This window comes from Homarus americanus, unplaced genomic scaffold (genome assembly GCF_018991925.1).
Source record: "Homarus americanus isolate GMGI-L3 unplaced genomic scaffold, GMGI_Hamer_2.0 scaffold48220, whole genome shotgun sequence".
NCBI classification, from domain to species: Eukaryota; Metazoa; Arthropoda; class Malacostraca; order Decapoda; family Nephropidae; genus Homarus; species Homarus americanus.
Genome location: NW_024755060.1, coordinates 2,046,954 through 2,074,788, shown reverse-complemented (window position 1 = coordinate 2,074,788; position 27,835 = coordinate 2,046,954). Strand labels below are relative to the sequence as shown.

Here is a 27,835-nt window from a genome sequence, read left to right as displayed (position 1 = left end):
AATTAGACGGAGCCTCATCATCTTGTGGTCTGGCTCACCTGACTTGAAAACATAAAATAAATAGAAAATATTACAACATCTCTTCCATTACATTAACTTTCTTTATATAAATTAAACTTAAAAATAACTCACGGTAATTATAACCAACAGGAAATTAATATTTGTTATAATTAGAAGTTTGATTGAGTTAAGAACCAAGGTAGAGGTTATTGTTAGGAGCAGTTCCACCTGGGACAACGATGGGGAACTGTTGACTCTATAACTGTTTTTTTGGTAAATGGTATTAATTTCTTGATGTTTTCACCTTAAGATACATTCATTAAGAGTAAAACGAACTAGAGGTTAATATAAGATCACATTTAGGATGAATCATTAGGTAGATATTAGAGTTTATATGAGGGTAGGTCTTGTTTGTTGACAGTCGTGGTGGCCCAACCCTTTTCCTTACTAATATGGGAGGTGGACCAGCTGGCTTATATACACCTTTATGGTCGTTTATCAGTGTCTATCTTATGCTCTACACCATCTGTTCCCTCTATAGTGTGTGTTTAGGTAGTTAAACTCTGTGTCATGGGGGATTTGTGAGGTTAAAGAGAGGAGGAATATCAGGGAGGTTATGGAGACGATTGTGGTTTGAGGGATTCAATTTTACACGTTAGAATTATTTATATTGGTTAATGTGGTGGTAGGGATTCATACTCGTGGTATTATATGGTTGTATCTCTACTGGTGTGTTTGTTTGGTTAGGATTGACTTTTTTGTAGCCAAACTGAGTCATGGAACAAATTTACCTAGAATGTATGTGGTAATTTTATAGTCATTCGTTTCCTGTGTCTCAATACCCAAATTTAATGTTTTTGTTTTGGTTATGTTATATTAATTAACTTTTATTTATTATTGTTTTTATTTCTAAAGTGGATGGTTTGCCTTAACGAGCCTTCATATAATCACGGATGACGTAGTTACTTGTAAAGCGATCTAGTTATGTTATCCATGAACCCCCCCCCCTGTCAAATGATAGCCGTTCATAATTCTGTATATAAGGTCGGGGACTAGTGGAGTCATACCTGAAAAATGAAAAAGATCGTACGTGTGTAAAAGTTGTGAATGGTATTGACGTAAAAATGTGAATGAATGTATAATTAAGTGACATAAACTGAGTAGCTTAGTGAATAGTTATAGAACGTTAAAATAATATGGATCTAATGATTTATTTTTCAGCATAAATTGAGAAATGGATTTTTTTTATTTAGCCCTTAAGTAGGATTGGTGCAACTAGCATTTAATTTAGTTGGGAATGTGGAGAGGTCTGAGATGTTGAAGATTAGAGATAGATACAGTATACATTATTATTGTATTGGTTAAGTTCATATACAGGATTTATATTATTATTGGTCTTGTATAGTGAAACCTCTATATAACAAACATTTATCGTCATATCCGTTAGATGGAGGTTTAAAATCTAACAGAACCTCGATATAATGGACTTTCATCTGTATATAGTCCGTTAGATGGAGGTTTTACTGTAGTTTTAATTTTTTCTAAAGACTTTTGCTTGTTACACTTTTATGACTGAATAATTTTTATTATGCACTACAGTTTACAAGATATTGTTTCTTTGATATAAACTTAAATTATTTACTGTGCATATTGCCCAAAAGTCTATTGAATTATGTTGTATTATGCTCTGCTTTCATTAGTTTTATCAATTGACATTTTTTCAAGTAGGTCTTTGCCATATTTCTATTATTGGTTATCATGTGATGTTTTGTGGGTAGTTGCCGTCCACAGTTTGTTTAGTTCTGTACAGTATAAACCAACATAGCATGACTGTCACTTATTGTGGGAAGTGGCTCTATAGTTAAATTATTACAGAACGTTAATTTAAAACTCGTGATAAACTATTGCCATCTGTGATGTGTATTTGTGGCGTTGTGTAATAATGAATATATTTTTTTTAACTATGCTTGCCAGGTGTGAGAGAGAGAGAAGGGAAGATGTCATCTGGCCGTCCCATTAAGTGTGTGGTAGTGGGTGACGGGACCGTGGGCAAGACCTGTATGCTCATCTCCTATACCACAGACTCCTTCCCTAAAGAATACGTCCCCACGGTGTAAGTCGCACGTCGTCGCTAAATATTATTATTCCCCTCGGCGTAAGTGGTAGCTCCGTGACTCGGTACGGTGGTGTCGTCTAGTGTCGGACTGGTGGTGTAGTGTCGTGGTCACTGTCTCTTATCACTGTTTAGTTAATGGTCAAGACACAGTACACTGAGACTGGTGTATGTTTTAAGAAATGCCTGGACATGTTTTTTTTTTCTGTTGTGATGTGATAATATGAATAACCTTTCAAAATGTGAGTTGTTTTTGGTAAGTATGGAACATCCCTTTGATAAATTAACATACAGCTTCCCTTACAGTCTAGATGTTACAGTATGAGAACTTGATAAAGGTGGGAAAGTAAGAGTACTAGATTACAGTAGAGTATACAGTAAGGTTAATACTTGTAGTCGCTGCTAATCACACAAAAATAGACTGTATTTATGAGTTGCAATTGATTTCACAATAAACGCGAGATTTGTTTTAATATGTAACTGCCAGCTGTTTAGGTTAGGTTTGACTGTGAATGATCGACAAGTCAACGACACTCCCTCGGCTGTGGTTCTTCAGGTGGCACTAAATACATGTCAGCACGGTACTGTACTTTATTATCTTTTTCAGAGTCGACAAACTCCTTCCCATTTATATTTACTTCTTCCACTGGGTCAGCCATGTTACTGTGTCATCGGAATTAGGCTAATACTCTCTTCAACCTTGAGATGAAGTGAATTGTTCTGAGTGGGTGATAATCTTTAGCCAATGTATGAGTCTTTGAAGTCTCGACGTGGTACAACAGGATTCTTGGTGATCATTTTGAGTACAACAGGAGTCTCGGTGTTCATATTGAAAGTGATTGGACCTCTCCGTAAAGATACCTTTTGGAGCGAGTACACACGTGATTGTTTCCATTCTCGTCTTGTTCCTAACTTGTATATTAATAGCTTCTGTAAATGACTTTGCTAACTGTATTTAGTCAGTCAGTCCTCAACATATTTTCCCCATATTTAGTGATGTCATTTGACCACATTTACTTTATCTTTATTATTTTTATAACCTTCAATACTGTTATATATTGTACAGCCTCTTCTTATTGGCTGCTGGGGCTATAGTCTTTAATAATCCCATACATAATCTTGCTGCTCCATGAACCCTGAGATTCGGTCTCGTGAATCCGAACCATCAGTGTCTGCTGCTTCGGGTTCACGAACCTGAATCTCCGGTGGGTTCATGGAGCATAGGAGAGGCCCTCAACAAGGCTTTTGACCCTGACTGAATATGGGATTTTTTAAGACTAACCTCAGCAATCAATAAGGAATTGGCTTTATGATCTATAACAAAGCATAATGTAATGATTATTTCTCTATATAAAACCTAATTGCAATGTACATCACAGAACAATAATGCTTTACATGGGAAGCAGTGAGAGCCATAGAGACCCACAGACAGCCACCAACTACCATTATCTCCTTGGTATTTACAACCTGGATTTACCCGTATCTATGGTAACCTAAAATATAAACATAAACGAGTCAACTGAACTTACCAACCGTGTTATGTTGTGGTGGGTGGAGGGTATTGGTGCAGGTTTACAGGGTACTAAGTAGTACAGTACGTATATAATATTTATTGATAACTTAAATAAGAGGATAATATGCATGAGAGGTTGGGAGTCTTTCTACTTTAAAAGGTTATTCTTGTCTTTTTTTTTAAACTATATTGATGCACTACTTTGTACTGACGACCGATAAACATCTTTTTTAAATATTAATTCTACCTTTTCATCTATAAGGTTTAAGGTGCTGTACTGCAGGCTTATGATTATAATCCATTGACTTATGAAATTACTGATTGTTTTTATCTATACATTGGAGGCCATGAAATAAGTCTTAATTGAAGGTGCATCCAAACTAGAGCCAGAGAGTCACACAGCTCAACTCACATGAGCAGTATTGTTATTATTAGGATAGAGTTCAGTACTTCCCTTCTTTTCATCATACATATCATCCCCAACCACAATACAATTCTAAAATGTGAAATACTGTACAGAGGCTACTGTACTGTACTGTATTTACAGCATAAACATTGTTGAATACTGTGCTCACGCATTCTCTTGTCTGCCAATGCACGGTGGATATTTGTTTACAAACATCATGCAGAAATTAGACGCTGGGTCTTAATAAACCAATTTCCACACTTGTGTGGGTTAGCCAAGTTTAGCTGATGGCAGTTCTCCAAGCTGCATGATCTCTTGTAACCTCTCATGACTGCCACCAGACACAGTGAGAATTGGGCATTATATACTGAAGTATTTACAAGTACTGTACCTTGTTAGCTGGGAACGATCTGGTCCCAGACGGCTGCTCTCACAACTGAACCATCAGTCATTATTACCTATACAATACCATAGCCATTTATTTACTCCAGTGAGATTAGTTGTGACTGCCTCCTGGGGAATAGGATTGTTAATATTTTTAAAACCAGCTGTCTCTGTAATATTTTGCATATAGAATGGCAATAATTGATGGGCATAATGCATTTCATGACCATTTATTATGTAAGTACAGTAGGTACCTTTAGTGAAGCCCTGAGGATGGTGCTTGAGTTCCTCTCCCAAAGCTTCATCTCCTCGGTTGACTACAACATGTAGCTAAGTGTGGGGTATTGTTGTCATGTGGCCTGGCTCTTGGTTCCCAAATAATTATACAGTATTAATTTCTCTAATAATTATCTGTAACTAATACTATAAATTTATTATATAATAGTTGTATAAATACAGTTGATATTATTTTAATAGAGCATGTTAATGATTTAATATATTCTTTTTGTACAAGTAAGGATGGTAGAGTAATGCTTCACTCTTCTGTGTTATATAATTCTACACCTTGCTATATATAAAGAACTCATATTACAGTGGATTGTGTGACTCATACTTCATCAAACAGCTCGTGGGGTGACAGCCTTTAGTGGCCAGAGCTCCTAACTCATGTGACTGTTACTGTATTATTATTTCCAAAATCCAGAAATAGTTTCTCTCCAAACTCAACCAAAGCCTCAGAGAGGCAGTACACCAAGAACTTTTTAACCAATCCTCTTGTGCTGTACAGTATTAGAGGTACATACCCTGTGACCCTTGCATACAGTATATCAGGGATTTACTTGAAAAGTTTTCACATGTTATTGTGTTCATGTTTGTCCCCTGAAACTTCAGTATGCTTTTGCAAGAGGCATTAATCTTGTATCTTTTTTACAGATTTGACAATTACTCAGCACCAATGGTGGTGGATAGCATTCCAGTTAGTCTGGGACTTTGGGACACAGCGGGGCAAGAAGATTATGATAGATTGCGACCTTTATCATATCCACAGGTCAGTGTATCAGCGTTGACCAAATATAATTAACCCTCTCTGTACAGTACCTGATACCAAAACTTTCCCTGGTATGTGCAATGCATAAACTCTTAAATGGCAACCATCATCAACACAAATTTGGTGTTCCTTATTTTCCATTTTTATACTTACGTGCTGAGGGGGGGGGGGGCTTATTTTTACATTGTGGGAAGAGACAATGTTAAAATGCTGACTTGTATCTTTGTATTCCAGACAGATGTATTCTTGATCTGCTTTAGTGTGGTGAGTCCGTCCTCCTGTGAGAACGTCACCTCTAAGTGGTATCCAGAAATTAAACACCACTGTCCAGATGCACCTATAATTCTTGTTGGTAAGTCTGCATCTATATATCTCTCTCTTTCTTTCACTCATGTGTGTGTGTGTGTCTCTCTTTATCTCTTTTGGTTCATGTGTATCTCTCTCTCACTCTCTTGTAGATACTAGGGTTGATTATTTTGTCACCAAATTAAACTATTTAAGGTTAATTTATTAGATAGCAGATCCCTTGGAGATATAATTCTTAATAAACACAAACACTCATAGTCAACTTTCAACGACTTCTTCAGGCACAAAAATGGACCTGAGAGAAGACAAAGAGACCCTAGCACTCCTATCTGACCAGGGACAATCTCCAGTTAAGAGAGAAGCAGGTCAAAAGCTAGCAAATAAGATCAGAGCTGTGAAATACATGGAATGTTCGGCGTTAACACAACGAGGACTTAAGCAGGTATGTTTTGGGGCCCATTAAAGTGGCCATTTGTCTGTAGTATTGTTTTGTTTATGAAAATCTATACAAACGAGGTCATTGGGGTAAGGAGGCAAATCAACCTAACTCGTGTTTTGAGATACGAGACATTTTGTTTTGTGCACCTTAGGTTGTGTGTGTCTGTAAACACACTTATCAATGTAAGTGAAACTGGTCTTAAATAATAGGAAATTTAGTCTTCTTTTTGGTTTGTTAAGTTAGTTCTACATTGGTTGATATGCCCCTCTTACCCAAAGCACCTCAATTGTAATATATATTTTTAATTTAGTTTTGAATATTTGTGATAAATATTAATTGACATTACTGGAGAGTTAGGAGTAGGTTTAGTTGATAGAGTTATTGTCTTGCAGGTATTCGACGAAGCTGTGAGGGCTGTACTCCGACCAGAGCCCATGAAGAGAAGACAGCGCAAGTGTTCAGTCCTCTAAGGTTGATAAACTGGCTAGTCTTGTCTCTGTCTCTTCTGCTGTCTCCCCATTTCTGCCTCAGATCCCCAGTCAAGCGAGTATTAAGTCAGGTTTCTTCCCCTTATTCAACTGAAAGCAATATTTGTAACCAGATAAGATTATTTTCACGATTGGTGTGTTCCGTAAACCTGGGTTATGAGTTTTGCAGATGCTGTTATGTTTGGCCTTGTATATCCCAGCCATGTTAGGCCAAGAATATGGTTAAAATTTTATTACATGCAGTATGATATAAGCAGTATATAAGTCACACACAGCGGCGCTTGAGATGGTGTTGCTAGTTGGAAATCAATGTAGAAGTTAAATACTATAGAATAATCAACTATTTAAAAGTATGTGAAACTTGTGAAAAAATCTAAAAGCGTGTGTGCGTGCGTACATGGGTGCATTTATGCATGAGTGTTTGCTTGTGCTTGTTCATGTATGTGTGGGTGTGTGTGTGTGTATGTGCCTGTCTGCATTTGTGAATACTCCCACATGAGCAGCAGCAGCTTCTTATCTTTGGGTACCAACAAGAGCTTACTTACTCTTATTTATTGTTATCCACAACATACTAGAATGCACAATGCCATCTACATTGTTAAGGAATTGTTTCATATTTCATTACTCATTGAAACAGGAGCAGAACTGTGGGTTAATTTATTTTATCAGTAATGTGTATGTTTATAGATTGCCTGAAGAAGCCTTTACAATACGTTACTACAGTATATACGTACGGTACCTTAAATATCCAAGACCAGTTGATTAACACTAACGACCTTCCTAAGTTGGACTTGGTCAGCTTACTACTACTACTGTACAGTACTCCTGAGGGACATAAAGTAACACTGCTAACAGCTGCTCTTCAGTATACCTGTGATAAGAGGGGAGTTTATACTGATGTGTCACCAAATTGAAGGTTTTCATTGGCTTATCAGATCAATAATTGGTTTGTACTGCAAACCCTCTTTGATATTAATGGTGTAAATAATTGAAGGTTCTATGATTATTGAATCACTTGGATAATTGAGGTATTTGCATAATAATTACAATCCACCAAATAAACTTTTAACCCCTTGAGTATGTTGACAGATCTAACACACTTTGTTTATGACCTGCACATGTTTGTCTCTTCTCAAGGGGTTCACAAGTCCAGCCTCCCTGAGTCAAGTTCCCCACTTTTATGCAGCTCAACTTCAACTGACACCACAAGAGCCATGTGTCACAATTTTGGGTGTCAGAAATTTAAAACCAACCCTTTACTTTATAGATTAGGTGCAGCTTTTCCAATTTGTATTTGTTTTAAGGAATGATACAATTTTCTGTTTTACTCTAGGCTAATTTTTGTACTTTTATTATGGAAAATTATACCAAAATACTTAGAGAACCTTAAAATTGCGCTTTATGCCAGGTTTCAAAAGGGCTCCTTGTCATGTTTCAAAAGGTGTGTTGCCTTGATTCAAAAGAAGTATCTATGTTACTTCTAAACAGTTAATCTTTTTTATTTTCTTGTTTGTGATTGTAGTCATTGATTTAGTTATCTTTTATGTCCTTTTTCTTTAGTGTAGGAAAAACCTTACTTTGATTTTTATAGGATTAATATAAATCTCGGTCATTTACTTCTCCTGAGTTACCGACTACCAAGGAATTACCACTAAGCTGTCCTTCTCACCACCAAGCTGTAATAACCACAGGAGGTCCCTTTTGTCAGATAATTGTTTACATATATACAATATGAGTAACAGCCAGGGCACTGAGCTCACTTGTGTCATTGTTCAATCCATGGTGCTCTCATGTCATTTAATTATTACAGCTATATGATTTGTAAGACCTGTATATGTTTTGATTCCGTAGTGATCATTATTTTTGAGGTCAAACTTCTCATTTTCCTCCTCTGGGTTCTTACGTACCTTCCACTACTCACCCCCTCAAGCCTTGTGTCTATATTTTTCTTGGTGTCAAAATTTCATTACCTCTGTTGTCCCGTATACCAGATTACAACACATTTTCAGCCTCTTATCTGCTTTAATCTTATTGAGAAATTACTGTTTGTAAATTCTCTCAAACCTGAAAGTTCCACCCAAGAAAAAAAAATCAATTACCAGCCGAGCTCTATTAAAATTCAGTCCACATCACAGATATGGATAGAAGATAAATAAAGGCTTAGTTTGGTTAAAGTAAATGGTCTGGTATATAGTGAGTCACGTGTGTATTGCTGCGTCCCCACACCCCGCCCCCAGTATTTGAAGGTTTAAACTCGTATCCTGTGTAAATCATAGACGTGGTTCACAATGTCTTCTGGGTTATGTTCCTTTAACTAGTCGCTGACCAAATTGACTGACTCAACTGATGTCTGGGCCATTACAAATTGTTCCTAGAGCTTTTACCTGAAGATGGGAGAAATTGTGAACTTATCAATAGCGAGTCTGAAAATATTATCGTCAGAACTCATTTCTTTAGAGTTGATGAAGTTTTTATTATTATTATTATTTACATTATATAGGCCATGGTCCCTTTCATCCCCAGCCTCTTTAAATACTCTTTAAGTCTTTCGAACTAAAATTTTGAAAGCAGAATCCCAGATAATCTCTTGGTATAATTCCATATTAATCTATATGTCCTGTTTACATTGAGCCTTGGTTGAGCAAAACACTACTTAGCCCTAAGAATGATTTGTGTAACTTTGCCAATGTTTAACGATATCAGAGAAAAATCTGTATTATATAAACTTGTATGATGAAGAGTATATAGATAGCTTTAATTAAATGTTTTTTTTTGTCTTTCCAAGAATATTTTGGGGGTATACTGATAAAGGACGAAATGCTTTATGGATGAGCCAAGACGTCTTTTCAAAAATTGGATGAAGACAAAGAATTTATTGGGTTATTGCACACCATTCTTAACCATCAATCACACATCATTCATTCTCATTTATACAATTCATATTTAACTTTGCACTTCCAACACAGATGACTAATATACATGGGGTTTTCAGGTCTCTTATAGTTATAAATATACATTAATTTTGCAGTATTTACATCTGTGTATACAATCTCAGAAGACATATAAAATATATTCACGTTATCGTAGTTGCTGAATATTTTCTGTCGGGTTCAAATATTGGGATTTTTTTTTTTGTAACATATTTTACCGCCAAACCTGAATTAATTTGTCAACTGTTTTACGGCCATTATCCCTTAAGTGATTGAGGTGCGGTAATACGTGATTATAAACTTGAAGATGCTGCACCAAAGTTTGTCTGATATATCATTGTGTATCTAAGGTAAAGGTTGCTGTCTGAAGATCACATCTTTTCTCTGTTGGCATCCAGGAATGTCAAGAGGCTCAACTGTATATATTTTATACATGTAATTTTCCTATAAGACTTATTATAACAGTTAACTAATGCACGTTACTTAACAACAACAGAAGGAAGAAGAAATGTATTGATATAACAAGGTGGGAGTATTGAGGATTGGTTTCCAGTTAGAAAAATAACAACTGCCTGGTGGAGTGTAAGATTTAATTCATGATTATTTACTACAATATAGTGGAGGTGGGTGTTTGATGTAATTATTTAATATCAGCCTAAACCAGTTTCCACCTTGATCTCGAGTCTTAAACAAATAATACCTGTTGTAACGACTGTATATTTTATAATTGATTTATATTTAATGATGTGGTTTGATATGAAGATTATTAACTGTATACTGTAGTTGAAAATTATGAGACGGGTTGTGTGTAGTATTGGACGTTTGTGGTTGAAATACAGTCCTCCAACTTTATTATTCTGTTGACTGGAAATTTGTATTCCTCAATGTGTGTGATATTTCAGACAGAAAACCAATCATTGCTCTGAAAACATCACTTTGGGTTAAATCAGAGATGAAAGAAAAATGTAACCATGAAATATATGTTAACCATTTGAGCCAGAAACATTAAATGGATGTGGAGATATTGACCTGACTCACTCATTAATGTGAGCATATACTGTACACAGAAACACACATGAGTATACACAACAAGGCTGTAAAAAAGTGCTGAACGTTTATCGCTTTTATGTGATGCATCTCCGTACGTAACGTTTTACGAGAGATGTGTGAATAATAACTATCATTCGGTGGTCTTGATTTTCCCGCACGTTTCTTGTAAACATTGGCATGATCACTCAGTTTGGGTTTTACAGCTTATATCACCTTGAATAATCCTTCCCCACACTCGACCTCCAGTTCAAGACCTTATTAATGTGATCGTCATCAGTGTAACAAATAGATTTACTACGAGTTCCATATAAGAAAAAAATCGATTAGTGAACGATAAAGAAATAACAGAATGGTGAGCACGAGACAACATTGTGTACGTAGAATGGATTAAAAACATTACACTAATAAAGACTTCTCACTTGACTTACTGTCGTTTGTTATAGGGGAATATTATCAGGGGAAAACATAATTTCTCTGGGGTATAAAGTATAGGTAAATGGTCAAGGTCGGGTAGAGTTATCTGGTCATTGGTAGTCTCGATCGGTCATATCAAAACACTTTTAATTCATTTACCGATGCTTCTCACGTGGAAGGTTGCTAGTTACCCAAAGGAGAGATGATTATATCGCCGTAGCTTTAACACGTTCAAACTACCGACGAGACGTAGTACTGAAATGTGAAATAGGAAGTCCATGTTTATGTTAGTTTGGGCTTTGATGATCCTTTACTTGTGCACTCTTGACCATGAAGTAATTATTGGTTATTATTATGTTGTAGAATTATTGAGGTTTTGATTGGTTATAAGAAGAAAGTTACTTTACTACTGTCATAGAAGGAATATATAGGGTAAATTATCTTGCAGTGAAACCTCTATATAACGGACATTTATTGGCATATAATCCGTTAAGTGGAGGGTTTCGCGTCAAATGGACCCTCGATATAATGGACTTTCATCTCAATATAGTTCATCAGATGGAGGTTTCACATATAACGAACCCTAGATATAGCGGAATTTCCTCTCCATATAGACCATTAAAGAGAGGTCTCACTGTGGTATAATCACCTGTTGTCAAGGTTCAGAAGGCCTCAGTCAGTCGGTAAAGGGTTTATGTTCTTGGGTTTTTATGTTTGAGTTCCTGCACAAATTCTAAACTTTTTATTTCTACTGAGTGTTTTTTTTTTACACATACCTTAATTTTTTTTGTGTGTGTTTCCCCATAAGAATGATTTGATGAATAATGATAGGACCATGATATGATTATATGTAATGATAGGACCATACCATATGTCACTGCCTTTGCTTAGATGAGAACCAAAAAATCATTGCGCTTTTCCTGCATACACCTGTTGAAGGTAACGATAAAGTCTCCCTCTTAAATGGTGATGTAGATAAAGAAAAGAGACAACTTTATTACATTGGGTCTTCTGATACTCAGCTGGCGACTATGAATTCTTCACCGGACTTATTTTCCTAGAGTATATTTTCACATTTAAGCAAACCTTTTATGTGCTTTTAGGTCATATTGCAGCTTCTCTTACTTTAAATTAGCCAGATAACATGTGTGTCTTTCAGCAGAACATGCTTCAAAATATACAAACTCACACAAATACATATAAATATATATATATACTATATATATTTATTAATATATATAGGAATTATAGGCATCTTTTGCCATGTTACTGAGACTTCCACATTATTATGTTGAAAGCTTAATGTTAGTCTGGTAGAGTTAAGGACTTTAAGATGTGCCTCTAGAAACTTTTGTAATGTAAATCAACAGAAAACAAACAGTGTGTGGTCTAGATTTTTGTGATTACAACACATTACCACATTTTAACAAAATTTAAGCTTTATTTGTTTCTTTATATCTGTAGTGTATGTAGGTTCATTAGACCAATACATAGAGTGTTAAACCTTCCTGTAGACTACATTATGCAGCTCTGATGACTACAGGACTCTGGTTTATAGACTGATATTTTGTTGCAGAGAATAAATGTGCATATAGAAGTGTAATATTTCACTGACTGTGGCACACTCAGTGATTTGGGCTTGTGTGTTGTTGTTATGTGGTAGTCCATCCAGAGTGTGGTACTGTCAACCAAATATTCCAATCATTCCTGAAGGTGGATGGCTACAGGTGCCACTCAGATACGCACCGTAGTTTGTATAGGTAACAAGTCATCCATGACAAAGAGCTTGATGACATTATACAAGTACTGTATTGCCGAGTACTTACCCCCGTGGGATATTATCAGGTTTACCATGAATGATCACTACAAGGACACTGAATCACTGATGGCGCTGCATAATTCTAGGAGCAACTTCTTCATAACTTAAAAAAAAATGAATGTATCAATTGCTTCTCATATTTTTAATTTTAAAGTGATATGTGTATGCTAATTTTTTGCCGATTCTTTGTGTCTTCATATTAAAGGATGGTTAGTATGTTTGAAACAATTAGGAGAAATATAGTTAGCTTGTTAATTCTTATGCTGTGTCCTTTGATAATTTTATAAACTTAGATATATGGGACTTCATGTCACGTCTCGAGGAATGATGAGGTTAATGTTATTGTTGTAAAGTCAAATACAGTTTCTCATCATGTTCTGAAGGACAAATGATCCTCTTTTGTTTTGTTTTTTGAGTTTTTTGGTTATTTAAGCATCTAGTCACTAGCTGAAGACAGTGTCCAAATGTGAGGAATGGTGATTTTTTTTTATTATTTACAGATACAAAATACAATACCTGGTAGTTTGATAAAAATACTACAGAGAAAAAGAGAAAGTTAAATAGAACTACTTTCATTTCCTACTTTGATTTAATGTACTTTTTATACGAATGCAAAATATATTTTGATGAAAATACAGAGATAAAGTTGAATAGAAGGAATTAATTCATATCCTAGTTTTGAGTTATGAATTATTTTTTGTAATTTGTGAATAATATTAGTAAGTGCCACAGAGAAATTATCATTGAAGTTTGTTATTTCTTCTCATGATAATCACTCAATTATTACAGTCAGATGACTTTTAGGAGATGACGCAAGTTAGTCATTAATAAGAGATCAGAATAAGGCGCTGTTGTCAAAATCTCCGGTCACAAAAAAGATCTTGTTTTTTACGAATTTTGGTTATATTTTTGCATACTTTTTTATTATTGCTATTGTACTAAATTGTTAAAGTATTTTCTCTACATACCTTACTATTATTATTATTTTTTTTTTTTTTTAATATTTTTTTTTTTATCAGAGTAAAATTGATTGAAAATAAACCTATGTAGGATTCAACCACCAACAAACTGCTCCTTATTTCTGAAACTGGTTAAGATAATCAGTCCAGTAGCAGGTAATAATGTAGTAAATATCCAGATTAGTAAAAGTGAAGTGAAATTTATTAAGACAAACAAACAATGTAATACAGGTGTGTGAACAATAAAAGGACAACTCTTGTGTTAGGTTTGTGAGCAATGAACCGGTACAGTGGAGTGGTCCTCGACAGCTGCTCTCTCTCTTGAACCATAAATAATGCACATTTTACATTGTACTTAAAAGTGTATACAGTATATATAAATTACCTGTATACAGGAATTTCCTAAAACTGAGCATCAAATATCTTTCGAGTCAACCTTTTGTCTCTTTATTCATCTTATATTATGTACATTTTTAGGTGGCTACTATGCAGACAATGATTTACCTAGTATATTATATTAAAAATTTGACTTTGCTAGACTAATGCTGTATGTTGGTTACCACAGAATACCTCTCTAGTTAATATATCAAGAATTAAAAGTAGAAAATCCAGTTTGTAGAATGAAATGATCAAGAGATTTGCTTTGGATACTTGAGATGGTCAATGGGTTAAATGTCGAAGGAAGACTTTATGATTGGCCGCGTCTCGAGTCCTAGAGAGAATAAAACAAGAAAGATACAGGTACGGTGGATAGATTTGGAGACAATATCAAATATATATATGTAGGTAAATATTCATATGGTTAGTAAAACTGATGAGGGTAATTCTGTTTGGTGCAGCTAATAACACATCCATACAGATCAAATTTATTACTTTTATTTGCTAAGTATACACCGGCTTCCCTTTTATGTGAACTTTTTATATAATGTGTCTTATGTAGAGCTGAAAATCTGCCCTCGATGATATGAAGCATAAAAATTATATACAGTCATCTATAAAACTCCTGTCACCTCTCGTGAACCATGAACCCCGAGATTCAGACTCGTGAATCCAAAGGTTTGGGTTCACAAGTCCGAGTCTCTGGGTTCGTGGTTCAGGAGAGGCGACGGGACTTGGTGGGTGACTGTACCTGCATGACATCTGCCGTTTCCCTCCTATCATGTGCTTTGTTATGAGTGACTTTATAATTTTTCATAGGACATTACAGTGCAGTACTCAGAAGTGTTGTATACATGATTAGGAGATGTTTTTACTAGCCATAAGTACAAGGTTTGTTATACAGTACAGTATCAGTAGAAACTGATTTGTTGGCTCATCTCAAGAATCTTCACCCCAGTTTATTTTACCCAAAGATTAATCACCCTGATTCTAACCTAACCTGACTTAACCTAAATTAACTTATCCTATACAGTACACTCCTAACCTTACCCCCCATCCCATTAGTGTCAGGGCGGTTAATGTAAAGGTGAAATAAGCTGAGGTGGAGATTCTTGAGGTGATCCACTTTGTTTACATTTTGATTGTAGAGATGAACGGTCTGCAGCTCAAAACATGAGAGTAAACTTGTCCATTACCACAAGCCACTGCAGCTACAATGTAATCTGTCATTAAAAATGTGCTAAAACAAAATAGTTATCTAAGCTACAAAATGTTTGTTACTTTTTCAGATTTTGTAATAATTTGTGTCCTGCAGTCAAGCTTAGTGTTTTACTCCTGTTAAATGGTAAGCTTCCATCTTCTTTGGAAAGAGATATGCTGTGTGAGCATAATTATCACTTGTGTTCCCCTGTACGTACGTGATTTTTTCCCCGATAATTCTGAAGCTTCCCGAGTAATAACGATGAACCTTAACCAGATACAGTACAGTATAAATTCTGTTGTGTTTCTTAAGTAGGATCAAGGAAGATGTAAGTAATCATAACAGGAAGTGCTGGGTTGTTTTTTACACCAGCAGTGACATGCTTCTGTTACACTCTGTGTACTCCCTAATATTTAGGGCTGTTTGTAAATTTAAAATGGATAAATCAATTGAATTTTAGTTTTCATAATGAAAATAAACTTTATTTTTGAGTAAAGTTGTGTATTAATATGTTGATTAAGGTTATTGCATCTTCCTTGTTTTTGTAAGTGTCTTTGTGATGCACAAATTATAAGATAAATTTCCTTCTGTGTTTTTTGTCTCAACATTTTGTATCACAAACTACCCATGGACAGCTAACATGACTTTCAATAAACAATATATGACACACTCTTGTCTTTTAAACCTTTTATTACCTGTACTGTACTGGGCAGTGTTAGTGCCTTAACCAAGTCAGCAAGATTCAACTCCCAGCTGAATCCTGTAGCCAGACAGTACAGTACAGTATTGTTGTCTATGTCATCTACAGAACTACTCTGTATAATACCTCAGACTGTGGCCAAATTGTATTTTGACCAGGTGGTTGCCATCATACAAACCTGTAGAGGGATATGTAAAGGATATTGTAATAGCAATAGTTGATCAGAATTGAAAGGAAGATTGTGTGATCTCAGGGAATCTGTATACAGTATGTTTATGTAACCTCAATGTATAAATTAACTGTACAATGATATAAATTCTTTGTTAGATCATTACAGAAAAGATGTAATACTTTATGTAAGTGTTCCTGTACTGTATATACAAAAATATGGGTGATAAACCACTAAATGTAGTTAGCTTTGGTGAAGTAACTTTCTATAAACAGTTTGGTTCCTGTAGCTTATGTTATACTGTATGAAGACAAAATATGTCAGCTGTTGATGTACTGTATGTATGCTCTGTTAACTGCAACGAAAAAGGAAAACACAAATTTCCCAAGCACCTTTAGCCTCTGGTCGCCCTCAAAGATGTGAAATACCCGAAAGCACTTGGGAATTTTTGTATTTTCTTTCTCTGTGGCTATCAACATATACATGGATCATACACACACCTACAATAATTTATTTGCATGTATGTATGGTTGTATGAGTTTAAACAATCATGCACTCAAATGATGCGAGTACAGTAGTTCAGTGCTGAGACTAATGACAATGGGGTCATCAAAAGTTATGCATAGTTAGTACTGTGTCTAATTCCTTTGTTTATTTTATACTTACAGTTGTGCTAGTGACAAGGGAAGTATTTTAGTCAGGAATATAAGAGTTACTGCCAAGTGTACCAAGAAATACTGCATGCAGATCAGTGGCTTCACCAAGTATAGAGAATGCAGACACTTCTCACTGCCTTCCAATGAGGTTTGACCCTTTTGTAAGACAGAAAGTAGCTGTAGTAGCCATCATCAGTAGTAGTTAGCTGTAGGGACGGTATACCTGCACTCTCTAGGTACATTGTTTGTATACCTGCACTCTCTAGGTACATTGTTTGTATACCTGCACTCTCTAGGTACATTGGTTGTATACCTGCACTCTCTAGGTACATTGTTTGTATACCTGCACTCTCTAGGTACATTGTTTGTATACCTGCACTCTCTAGGTACATTGGTTGTATACCTGCACTCTCTAGGTACATTGGTTGTATACCTGCACTCTCTAGGTACATTAATGTTTATCCTTTCTTCGTTTATATTTGTGAATTCTTTCCCATTGTATACCTTGCATTCCCCATTATCAATCCTCTTACAGAACATATTTTTATCACTATCTTTCCAGCCACTTCCTATTTCCCTATACAGTCATTCCTATAATCTCTTTCAAATCCCTATTAACTCTTGTCTTTAAATCTGAAGCAATTTTTCCCTCTCTCATAGTGGGATTTTCAGAGGTGAGTCAAAACAAACTTCATTTCTATCATAATTTATTTACCTCTTCTTTCAAACTTAAAAATATATTCACCTTAACACCGAACAATATATTTGGTAGTTAGTATGATTAACTAACAACCAAAAGTATGATATAAGTATGAAGGTTGAGTTTATTCAGGGTGATCAGGTTGTCTTGTAGGTGCCTGAGACTTGGAGTGGTCGTGGGAGGGAGGAGGTTGTGTGCTGGTCATTGGGTGAAGAGTGAAGGTCTCCAGGGTGGTCATCTTCCCTTCCTCTACGATGGTATATACGCCAGTCTGGAAAAGAAGAAATCGGTGAATGGCGAGAGAATACTGTATACCGTTATATAATCTCATGTACACTTACAGACACACACATGGACAGTTACACACATCCACAGTATACACACAAAAACAAGGGAAATCTTGAGATCTTTTACTTCAGGAAACATTTTTAATAACTTTACCTTCCAATATTAAATCCAGTTTATAAATTTCAAAGAATACGTTGAAAAAATAGACATGAATGATGCACGACAAGAGTATAATGCGAAAAGAAATTACTGTACTGTACTAACAAAAGTATGATGTATGTTGAGTATGTCAGTACTGTGCTTACCTTTTCGGGAAGAATGAGAGCTGTGTCGGGGAGAAGAGAGGCACTTGGGAGGATAATGTTAGATTCAACAGGGTCCGAAACCCCTCCAGTGGAATCATGATGACTTCCCTCGACCGTCATGGGAACGCTCGCACCGATAGTTCCCGTTGGACCTGACGACCGTAGGGTATTTGAAGTTGCGTTTATGTTCACCGATGAGCTCGACGATATTGACGTTTCTAACTGATCAAGCTGAAAGGAATTTTATATACGAGTAATGGGATCCCTGGGTAGCATTTTTTAAGGTCAGCATTAAGGACACGCATAAGACACCTGCGATACCTCTATACTGTACTAATTTCCTCCACAGTTTTAAAGTTACATCAAATAATACCAATACACCATATAAACCACCACAACTATTTGGTATTCATGGTAACTAATGCAACATGTAACACAGTAGGTTGAAACTCATACCTGTGTGTACTGGGAGGGATTATCGCTGTGGTGTGTTGAGACGGTCGATACGGGACCGAGTACTCCAGCGGTAAGGACGACTTGTTCGGGTGAAAATGGCGTGCATACCATCTGTGTCCTGTTTGCTTGAGACATCAGAAGAGGCGTTGATGACGAGAGATGGGGAGGAAGAGAGAGAAGTGACGACGGTACGGAAGACGAAGGGATGGACGATATAGAAGACGTCTGATGCTGCGACGACGTTATTATGTGAGGGTGAATGACGTAATCTTGATGGCCAGTCCGACTCTCCGAGGATGGAACTGGGTGGGTATTGAGAACTGTCGGCGAGCTGGACAGAACTAGATTATTAGACGAGGACGTGTTACCCAGTGATACGTTGGTGGAGTTGGAATGTGTGTGGCAGAGAGCCATATTGTTTGAGGTAGACTGTGTGTTGGAGAGAACAAGATTACTGGATGAGGGAGTACCTGAAAATACCACAACGCCAGAAGAGGCAGGAGTGCTGGATATACCCGTTGACGAGATGGGCACGCCGGACAGGATGATACTATTCGTGGAAGACACAATATTAGACAGAACGCTCGCGGAAGATATGGATATATTAGATAGCGAGATGGTATCAGAGTGCATGGAGCCACCGCCAGAGGCCGTTGTACTGTGTGAGGACGAGTGTACGGCCAGGGTGATGTTCTCCGAGGTGGGGACACTAGGCACGACGATATTACTGGAAGGAGAAGCATCGGATATGAGGATACTGGACGAAGATACTGGAACGTTTGAAAGGATTATGCTATTAGATGACTCGGGGATACTAGAAATAGCTATACTGTTGACAGGAGAATTAGTAGATGGAAGACCAAGCATATGATTTATTCCTTGTGGAGTATTTTGTTGAGGGACGCCGGATGGTGTTATTATGTCGTCCTTTGAGTCGAATGATGATGATGCAGACTGATTTGTGTTGTGGGTGCGGAGATGAGCGGCCATGTTGTCTTTGCGGGAGAAGCAGCGACTACACTTGGGACAGGAGTAATCCTTCACTCCCGTATGAACCTGAAAAAATACACAATATATAATGAGAACCACATACAAAAGTGGTTAATAATTACGATAATATTAAATAAAGTAATAACGTCAAGAAGATGTAATTACTCGTCAACTTCCAATTATATAGAATTAACCCAGGGATAGGAACTTGACCCTGGCTCTAGAATGTATCCGTACCTGTGTCAATGTTGATTAAGTAATTTAGATATTTTTTATTACTCTACATAACCTTCTCCCATCCATCTCTATCCATACAACAAAATCTACCCAGCTAAAACCATTGAGTGAATAAAAACTTACCTTTGAGTGCCTGGCCAGATCCTTCGGTGCCAGGAATGTTTTATTACAGCACTTGCATGCATATTTAGGATTCCTGGGTGTATGTACAATTTTAATGTGACTTCTTAAGATTGATTCCGTTTTGAAGTCATGTTCACAGTGCCTGTTGGGAAGAAACAAAGAAAATATGCATAAACAAATCTTAATTCAGAATCTAAAATTTTTCAGTCACCAAATACAGTGTATGAGGGTACAGTAATGCCAACATAAAGCAAAAAAGATTCATACAACTCAAATGTTAAAAAATATAAACGAATTCTACAAACATGCCATTTACATCAAACAAAACCTCCTCTGTCAAATTTTCGTTTTTCCACCAATATATCACCACATGAGCATCACTGTTAGTCCTGAATAGCATCTAAACAATACTCCTTCACTTACAGTTGGGTCTTACCATCATGAAAGATCCACACTGTAATTTAGTTTCACTCTGTCTTTTAGCATTTTCTCGATCTTGCTTTAAATTCTCATAAATGATTGATAATTAACACATTTCTCATTAGTCAAGTGTCTTAGTTTAACCTCCCCTTGGCAAAACCCTGTACAGTATATCAGATAGATTAAGGTTCAAGTCACTCACATGCACTTGACCCTCTCCTTGGTAGTGTGGACATGAGCCAGGTGTTGGTCTAGATATGCCTTGGCCTTGAAGAGAGAACCACACTGGGGACACATGTGCTCACAGTCATCCCGGTGAACTGTCCTGATGTGTTTATCTCGGTTGTACTCGTGCTTAAAGGCCTTACCTGTAGGATCATAAATTGTACTTAATTACCAAGGAATAAAACTGATCAATTAGCAATGACTAAAACTTTGATCAATTAGCAGTGAATGAAACTGTTCAATTAGCAGTGAATAAAACTTTGATCAATTAACTAAAACTTTGATCAATTAGCAGTTACTAAAATTGACAAAATTCAAAAGTACTTACCACAAATGTCACATAAGTACTTTCTCTCATTAGTGTGTACTGCCTGGTGGAGCTGGAGTTCTGAAGGGGTCAGGAAATGGCGAGGACAGACTGTACACTTAAATTTCATATCTGTATAAAAAAAAATATTACATCTTAAAATATTATAAATTTAAATATAAAATAACATGACTATAATCATTTCTTACAATACAGCTAAGACTCAACACATCTTAGACTCAACACACCTTAGACTCAACACACCTTAGACTCAACACACCTGAGACTCAACACACCTTAGACTCAACACACCTGAGACTCAACACATCTTATACTCAACACACCTTAGACTCAACACCTTAGACTCCCCCCAAACAAGACTCACATGTATCCTCGTGGTGAACTGCCTTGTGTTTACGGTAACTCTGCTTCCACTTAAAGGATCGATTACACTGGAGGCATATAAACTTGGCAGCCTCGTGTTTTGTCGTCATATGAAGCTGCAGGTAGTATGGGGTCTTGCAGTCCTTTTCACATATTTTACAGTCATTTCCACTCCCTGGTAAATAAAAAATACAATTACTTCAAATATGAGGTAAAAATAATATATCTAAAGGGTGATTACTTATTAACATTACATTATTAATTATTTGGTTCTAAAAATCTTTATAAAGGTAAGATCAAATTTGAGTTATAATATCTATCAATATCTGGTAAGTTATCTCCTGTTATATGCTTCTGTAACTTGTATAAAATGTGTTCTAATTAATCCTATCTCAATGTTATATTAATCAGGTTATGTATATTTTATAATGATAAGAAAAGCTGATAACTGAGATTCTAGACAAAGGTTGAATGGATGAATCTGACAAATTTTCTGTACTCTGACAAGCTTCTGTACTCTGACAAAGCTTCTGTACTCTGACAAAGCTTCTGTACTCTAACATAAACAGACATGTTAGCACTTAACTTACCTCCTTCCTTATGAACAGACTTATGGACCCTCAGAGATTCATCGTGCCGAAATTCTTTACCGCAAACATTGCAGGAATATATCTTATTTTGGTGAGTCCTGAGGTGACGTTTCATAGTGCGCTGCGTCTTGAAGACCTTCCCGCACTGGGGGCACGGCTCGTTGATGGGGCAGTGAGTCTGAATGTGTGCGTCTAATCCGCTCTTCTCGACGAAACATTTGGTGCAAAAAGTACACTGAAAAAAAAAAGTGAGTAAATTTACTTAGTTTCTTTTATAATTGTATATCTTATTATATCTATCTATCTATCTATCTATCTTTTATGTTTTTGTTTATCTATCTATTTAACTGTTTAGTTTTCCTCATTACCTACCTACCTACCTCTCACTTTACCTCTTCTACCACTACTCAAGCCAATGCAAATAACATCTAATCTATCATCTAACCTTCCTTTTAATCCCAGGTACAACACAGATCATTCTTTATCATGCCAATGTAGTGTCATAAGGCATCTCCATTTACCTTAACTTCATTACTCACTCTCTTCACTTCTCACATCTCTTGACTCGGAAACTCACCCTGAATGACCTATTGCCGCGATGGTAGTTGAGATGTCTGAGGAAACGACTGCGACGGAGGAAGGTTTTGCCGCAGTAGGGACATCCGCGTTCGCCGTACGAGTGAAAGTCGTCATCTTTTCCCAGCCCGGCTTTTGAGTCTCTGAAATAGGAGGTAAGAGGACTGTTACAAGAGGGAGGGGTGTTTTAAGTAAGAGCTGAGGACTGAATCAAGAGGAAGAGGTATTTTAGCAAGTTTTTATAATGCTATCCTCTCACTAGCCATTCACTAAATCACCATAGACAAAGGACACTTCAATTTGGTATAGATTTATATACAGGTAACAATATTTTACCTTTCCTTACCTTACCTTACCTTACCTTACCTTATACCTTGCCTTTCCTTACCTTACCTTATTCAACATTCTCTTAACTTACCTCACCTAACATATCTCTCTCACTTTGTAATGCAAACCCAAACCTACACCAACTGACTCTATAACACAACACTGTATTAACATCATACTCCATCTATCTTCCTCTGTCTCTTACTTAAAATCAGGGTCATCGGGATCCACTCCATCTCCCTTTTTATATCGGACATCTTGCGGCTGTTCCTCCTCCTCCTCTTGTTCTGCTCCCTCTGGTTGTGGTTCGAACTCCACCTCCGTCTTCACAGCGATGGTTGTAGTCATGGAGTGTTTTGTCTTCATGTGCTGTTTGTAAACCTCGTAGCTGAGAAAGTCTTTCCTACGACCCGGAGTAAATTAGAATGAGTTTATTTTTTGGGGAGAGGTAATATTAACATTCTCGATAATTCATGTGTTAATGATAGTTTTTTAATAACATCATCATCGATAATTCATGGACTGATTATTTTTTTAGCCATAAGCATATCATCAGTAATTCACGAGTTAAATGAATTTTTTATGTAGTAATAAGAACATCAACAAAAATTCATAAGTGGTTTTAACACAGTGACAGGGAGCAAGAAGTAAGAAGGCTTTGTATAGTGTTTGGAGGGAACAGAGAGGAGATTGAGGTATAGGTTAGGTTAGATGGTAGCTCTCTTAATGCCCAACTTAGGATGATGATAATGGTGACAACAAAGCCAGAATTTACCACTACACTACCTGCATGCCAGACACCGAGCTTGTTGATTGCAATGAACCGTCGATATATGGAACTCATATTTGGTCTTGCTCCTTCCTTGCCAGCCACAAACATAACACGTAAACGTGTGTCCTTCCTCCATGTGGCGGTCGCGGCTCGCCTTGGTCCTGTGTAAAGTATGTGACATATTTATTCACCCTTAAACAGACAAAAGAAGTGATTTATATAATAGAGAAAGTGTTTAATAAAGGTTCCAAGTTCAGAAAATGACCCAGACATCACAACTATTGAAATAAAAAGGTAATTCTGGTCCACACACTAAATGTAATTACTGTACAAGGTGTCGTAAAAATATATACAGTATACAACACACATCAATAAATGAGAACAATGCTGCTGTTTTAAGTATTCACACAATCACCACAAAAATCTGTAAGTCAGTGTTTATGGGTTTTTTTAGAGACACGATATATATGTTTTAATTCAGCACACAACTCTTGACTAATGTCACTTTAAATAACTGTTGCTTTAATATGATAAAAAACAAACCTGAACATGGCATCACAGCTGTTACACTCCCAGAATGAACTATTTGTTTCTCCCTTTATAACTTTCCGTCTCTTTCTGTTACTCGGCTCGTCCACGTACAGCTGTTGATTCTGGAGGTACGACACAAATGAGAAGTTATCTTACACTAATGTTAAAATCTACTGTATGTTATCAAGTTTACCGCCACCATAATAACTCTGTGTGTTCAGTGGTACCTGGGATAAGCTGTGTGTTTGAAAATTATATATTGTAGTGTACTGTCCTGTAATATGTGACAGTAAATGTATGTTTTAGATGCACTCGGTTTCGTTATCAGGGCATATTGTTGGAGGGGAAGATGATGTCAAGACTGGTCCAGTGGTCCAAGGCCCAGGGCCATCCACTTCCCATGATCAGGTAGTCATTATGTGTTCCTTTAGGGTCGCCTTAGACAGTCAGTTCCAAGAAACAGTAGAGCTAAAATTTAAAACATCATTCCATCAACCTTTAATTGGTAAGTCCAGTACACAGTTGTTTATTATTATTTTTGTTAATGTTTTAATGGAAATCACATCTTCCTTTCTTCCTTTGCTTCTTTACAGGTTTTCCTTGAGATAAATTAATACATAAAATAAAACCTTATTATTTTGCTTAATGATCCAACTGGTTTCACTACTATTATCATACAGTCACTATACCAAGTGTTCCTACAACAGTCATACAACTTCTGCGTGTAGCTACATCACTTGAAAATATATACAGTATACTGGAATAAGGATTTGTCTCATAGAGTTTGTGTGTGTGTGAGACTATACTGTTTAAGAGACACAAAAGCTCTGTTAAATTGATTCTGGTCCCTCAACTAATGAACAATAGCCCAGTACAGGTAAAGCAATGTATAATACAGTGTTGCCTCTTATAAAAATTATTTAGGTTTCATATAACTAATCCATTGAGAGTGTAGTGTAAATATCACAGTCAACATTTATCGAGTAATAAACCTACTTTATTGGGTATTTTTTTTGTTTTTCGTATCCGTGATGATCGCCGTAACTTCCCTTGATCTAACACTTGGTCCCCAGCTCCATTATCGTCATCCCAACCTCTAGTCATGAAGTTAGTTGACTCTAGGGTTATTGTGGGCAGGTTTTCATGATGCTTTTCATTTTCCACTATAGTTCCTGCCTCAGTCGCTTCTTCAATTTCCTCCGTAAACAACTTTTTAAAAGAATTTGTATTACCGGTAGTTTGAAGGTTTGACGGAAAATAATTTGGAATGTCACTTCGCACTTCACACCATTTTGTATAAGCAGCGGAGTAACTGGCCGAGTTTGCATCATTCAACTGCTTTTTGTGGTCCTCTAAAGTCCTCGGTAATGTGTCTTTATTGCTGATGGCTAATGGGTCAGATTCTGTGGTATCAACTGTGTATATTTGATGATCACTTACTTTGCTGATTTCTGATTTCCCCAAACTCGATGACATAACGTATTCTTTTGCATCTTTTTCTAACCAGGCATTTTTTATTTGAGCATTTGGAGCCTGGATAGTTATGACACTACAGTCTGAATATGGTGCACTTTCCCTTGAGTTTTCTTGTCTTGGATGTAAATATTCCTTATCAACTGATGGAGAACTCTGTACATTATTCCTTTCTTCTGCTTTAAAGTGAAAAGATTTTGATCTGTCACTTAACTCAGGTTGTTCCTCTAAGGGAAGAGATACATATTCTTCATTAAACACTTCACTGGTGGCTATGGCTAAGGCATCAGGTGGTGTTGTAACAGAGGAAGAGAACTGTAAAGAAGCCTGTGGAGGGGATATTGTCAGTACCTGTTCCTCCTGCAGTACATCACTTGACTGTAGTACTTCTTCAGCACTCAGCACCTCTTCTGCAATAATATATCCCCCTGTTGCACCGTTGAGAGCCTGCGGCAAGATGTAAGTTTTTCCGTCGCTCGTGAGCAGCGTCACAGCTCCTCCAGCTCCCAGTTCACTTTCTATTACACCATTTCTTCCATCTCTCCGCTCATCAACTTCACATCCTTTTCTCCTCGTTCCTCCTCGTCCTCTGCTTTCTGGATTGACTAACGAGGCAGATGTTATCTGAATTACCTGGCCATCAAAGAGCTGAACGTGTATTTGATCAGTAGATGATAAACTCTCAACACCAGCAGGTATTGTAGCCAAGACTGTATGTGTATTAACAGTTGTATCTACAGCATCCAAATGTTCACTTCTGAGGGAGAGTAATTCCCCTTTAGTCTCCAATTCTTCTGTTGTTTTATGATCATCTGAACCCTGAAGTGTAAGAGAACAAGGCTTCTCTTTGTCCTCCATAACTTGAGTGTGTGTTAGTCCACTCTGACTCCTCTCACTTCCTCATATCACCGGCAGCATTCTGTAATGAAAAAGCCGTATGAAAAACTTATTATATATAAGATTTCAGTTACCAGTGTAATATTGGAGAGAAAAGTATATCTCAAATATATTCAGTCTAAAAAGTAGTTGTGAAAAGTGAAAGCATGACTGACGTTAAGACTTAGTTATACAGTACCTTCGTGTTACCATAGCTATTAAAAACAGATATAAGAAACCACAGTTGCCATTCAAGGTTGGGTTAGGTTAGAATTAGGGTGGTTAATCTTCAGGTGAAATAAATTGGGTGTGGAAATTACAAGAACTATATTGCCTAACAGTTGAGGATTACTGGATTTCCACCTCATGATCACCATATTATCTTGTATGAGTTGAGTTATTACTTTAGTTTATGAGCTATCTATCAGGGAGTCAATTAGCCAGTTAATGAGAGTACTTCAGTGTATGTCTAAACTAAGTCCATCACCAAGTCATCTTTTTTGGTTGACATTGAGAATATGGATCAAATCTCTCGGTGGACCAAAATGTCTCTATGGCACATATATCTCTGGACCAAACGTCTCTATGGACCAAATGTCTCAGTGGACCAAAACGTCTCTATGGACCAAACTGGCCTCTAGCTTGCCACACCTTCAGTGATATGTACACTATGGTGGCTTTTACAATATATATGATGATTCATTTGTATATGAATAACACTAAATTATTCAACAAGTGAGTGTAGACACGTGAGGTCATTTATTGTCATGAGGGAGAGAGTGAAATAAACACTGCCCTCGGGTCAGGTCATCCCATCCGGGCTTTTGTTTACATCCAACATGGCGAGCACAGTCGTAACACACGGGCCGCGGTCACCCTTCATCACCACAAAACACGATATTTATGACCGTAATCATCATCATAGTCGGTTATATATGATAAATGAGGATATATTATAATTATGTATGTTTTTTGAGGTTCAATCAAGGTTATGGAGGTAACATACTTGTTAAAATTGTGGAGAACGTAACACTTCCTTACTGGCCTTGATGCTGTGCAAGAGTTCATTACAAGATACAAAAAAAAAACTCACTTTATGTGTGTATAGAATTATTTTAAAACAAACTATATTGAATTATTTAAAGTACTGGATGATTTTACTTCATTTAATTAGAAAGCTGTTTATTATAGTATTTCTGAATTTAGTGAAATTTAGCGCGGGCATTTCAAAATTGATGTTTGCGTCACCTCGCACCCTCATCACGGCCCAGAAGGAAATAAG

The 27,835-nt window shown here is 36.6% G+C and overlaps 2 protein-coding genes across 3 annotated transcripts; one reads left to right on the top strand and one right to left on the bottom strand.

Annotated features, from left to right (window-relative positions):
- Positions 1-208: 208 nt before the first annotated feature.
- On the top strand, positions 209-16,115 carry LOC121856303 (ras-related C3 botulinum toxin substrate 1-like). 2 transcript variants are annotated; one of them, XM_042351774.1, is made up of 6 exons: positions 209-273; positions 1,975-2,113; positions 5,350-5,464; positions 5,699-5,816; positions 6,052-6,212; positions 6,602-16,115. In XM_042351774.1, exons 2-6 carry the CDS (start codon positions 1,998-2,000, stop codon positions 6,677-6,679), a joined length of 588 nt encoding a protein of 195 aa, XP_042207708.1. In that variant the 5' UTR covers positions 209-273; positions 1,975-1,997; the 3' UTR covers positions 6,680-16,115. The 2 variants fall into 2 exon arrangements, with proteins under 2 accessions (XP_042207708.1, XP_042207709.1); XM_042351775.1 differs by having other exon boundaries at positions 228-280.
- A 1,548-nt stretch (positions 16,116-17,663) lies between these two features.
- On the bottom strand, positions 17,664-27,614 carry LOC121856340. Its single transcript, XM_042351829.1, has 14 exons — positions 27,560-27,614; positions 25,201-26,596; positions 24,217-24,326; positions 23,688-23,834; positions 23,107-23,304; positions 22,576-22,717; positions 21,999-22,233; positions 21,410-21,583; positions 21,046-21,156; positions 20,695-20,860; positions 20,073-20,214; positions 18,723-19,778; positions 18,267-18,497; positions 17,664-17,944 (listed from the first exon to the last, which is right to left on the bottom strand). Exons 2-14 carry the CDS (start codon positions 26,533-26,535, stop codon positions 17,798-17,800), a joined length of 4,194 nt encoding a protein of 1,397 aa, XP_042207763.1. The 5' UTR covers positions 26,536-26,596; positions 27,560-27,614; the 3' UTR covers positions 17,664-17,797.
- Positions 27,615-27,835: the final 221 nt, after the last annotated feature.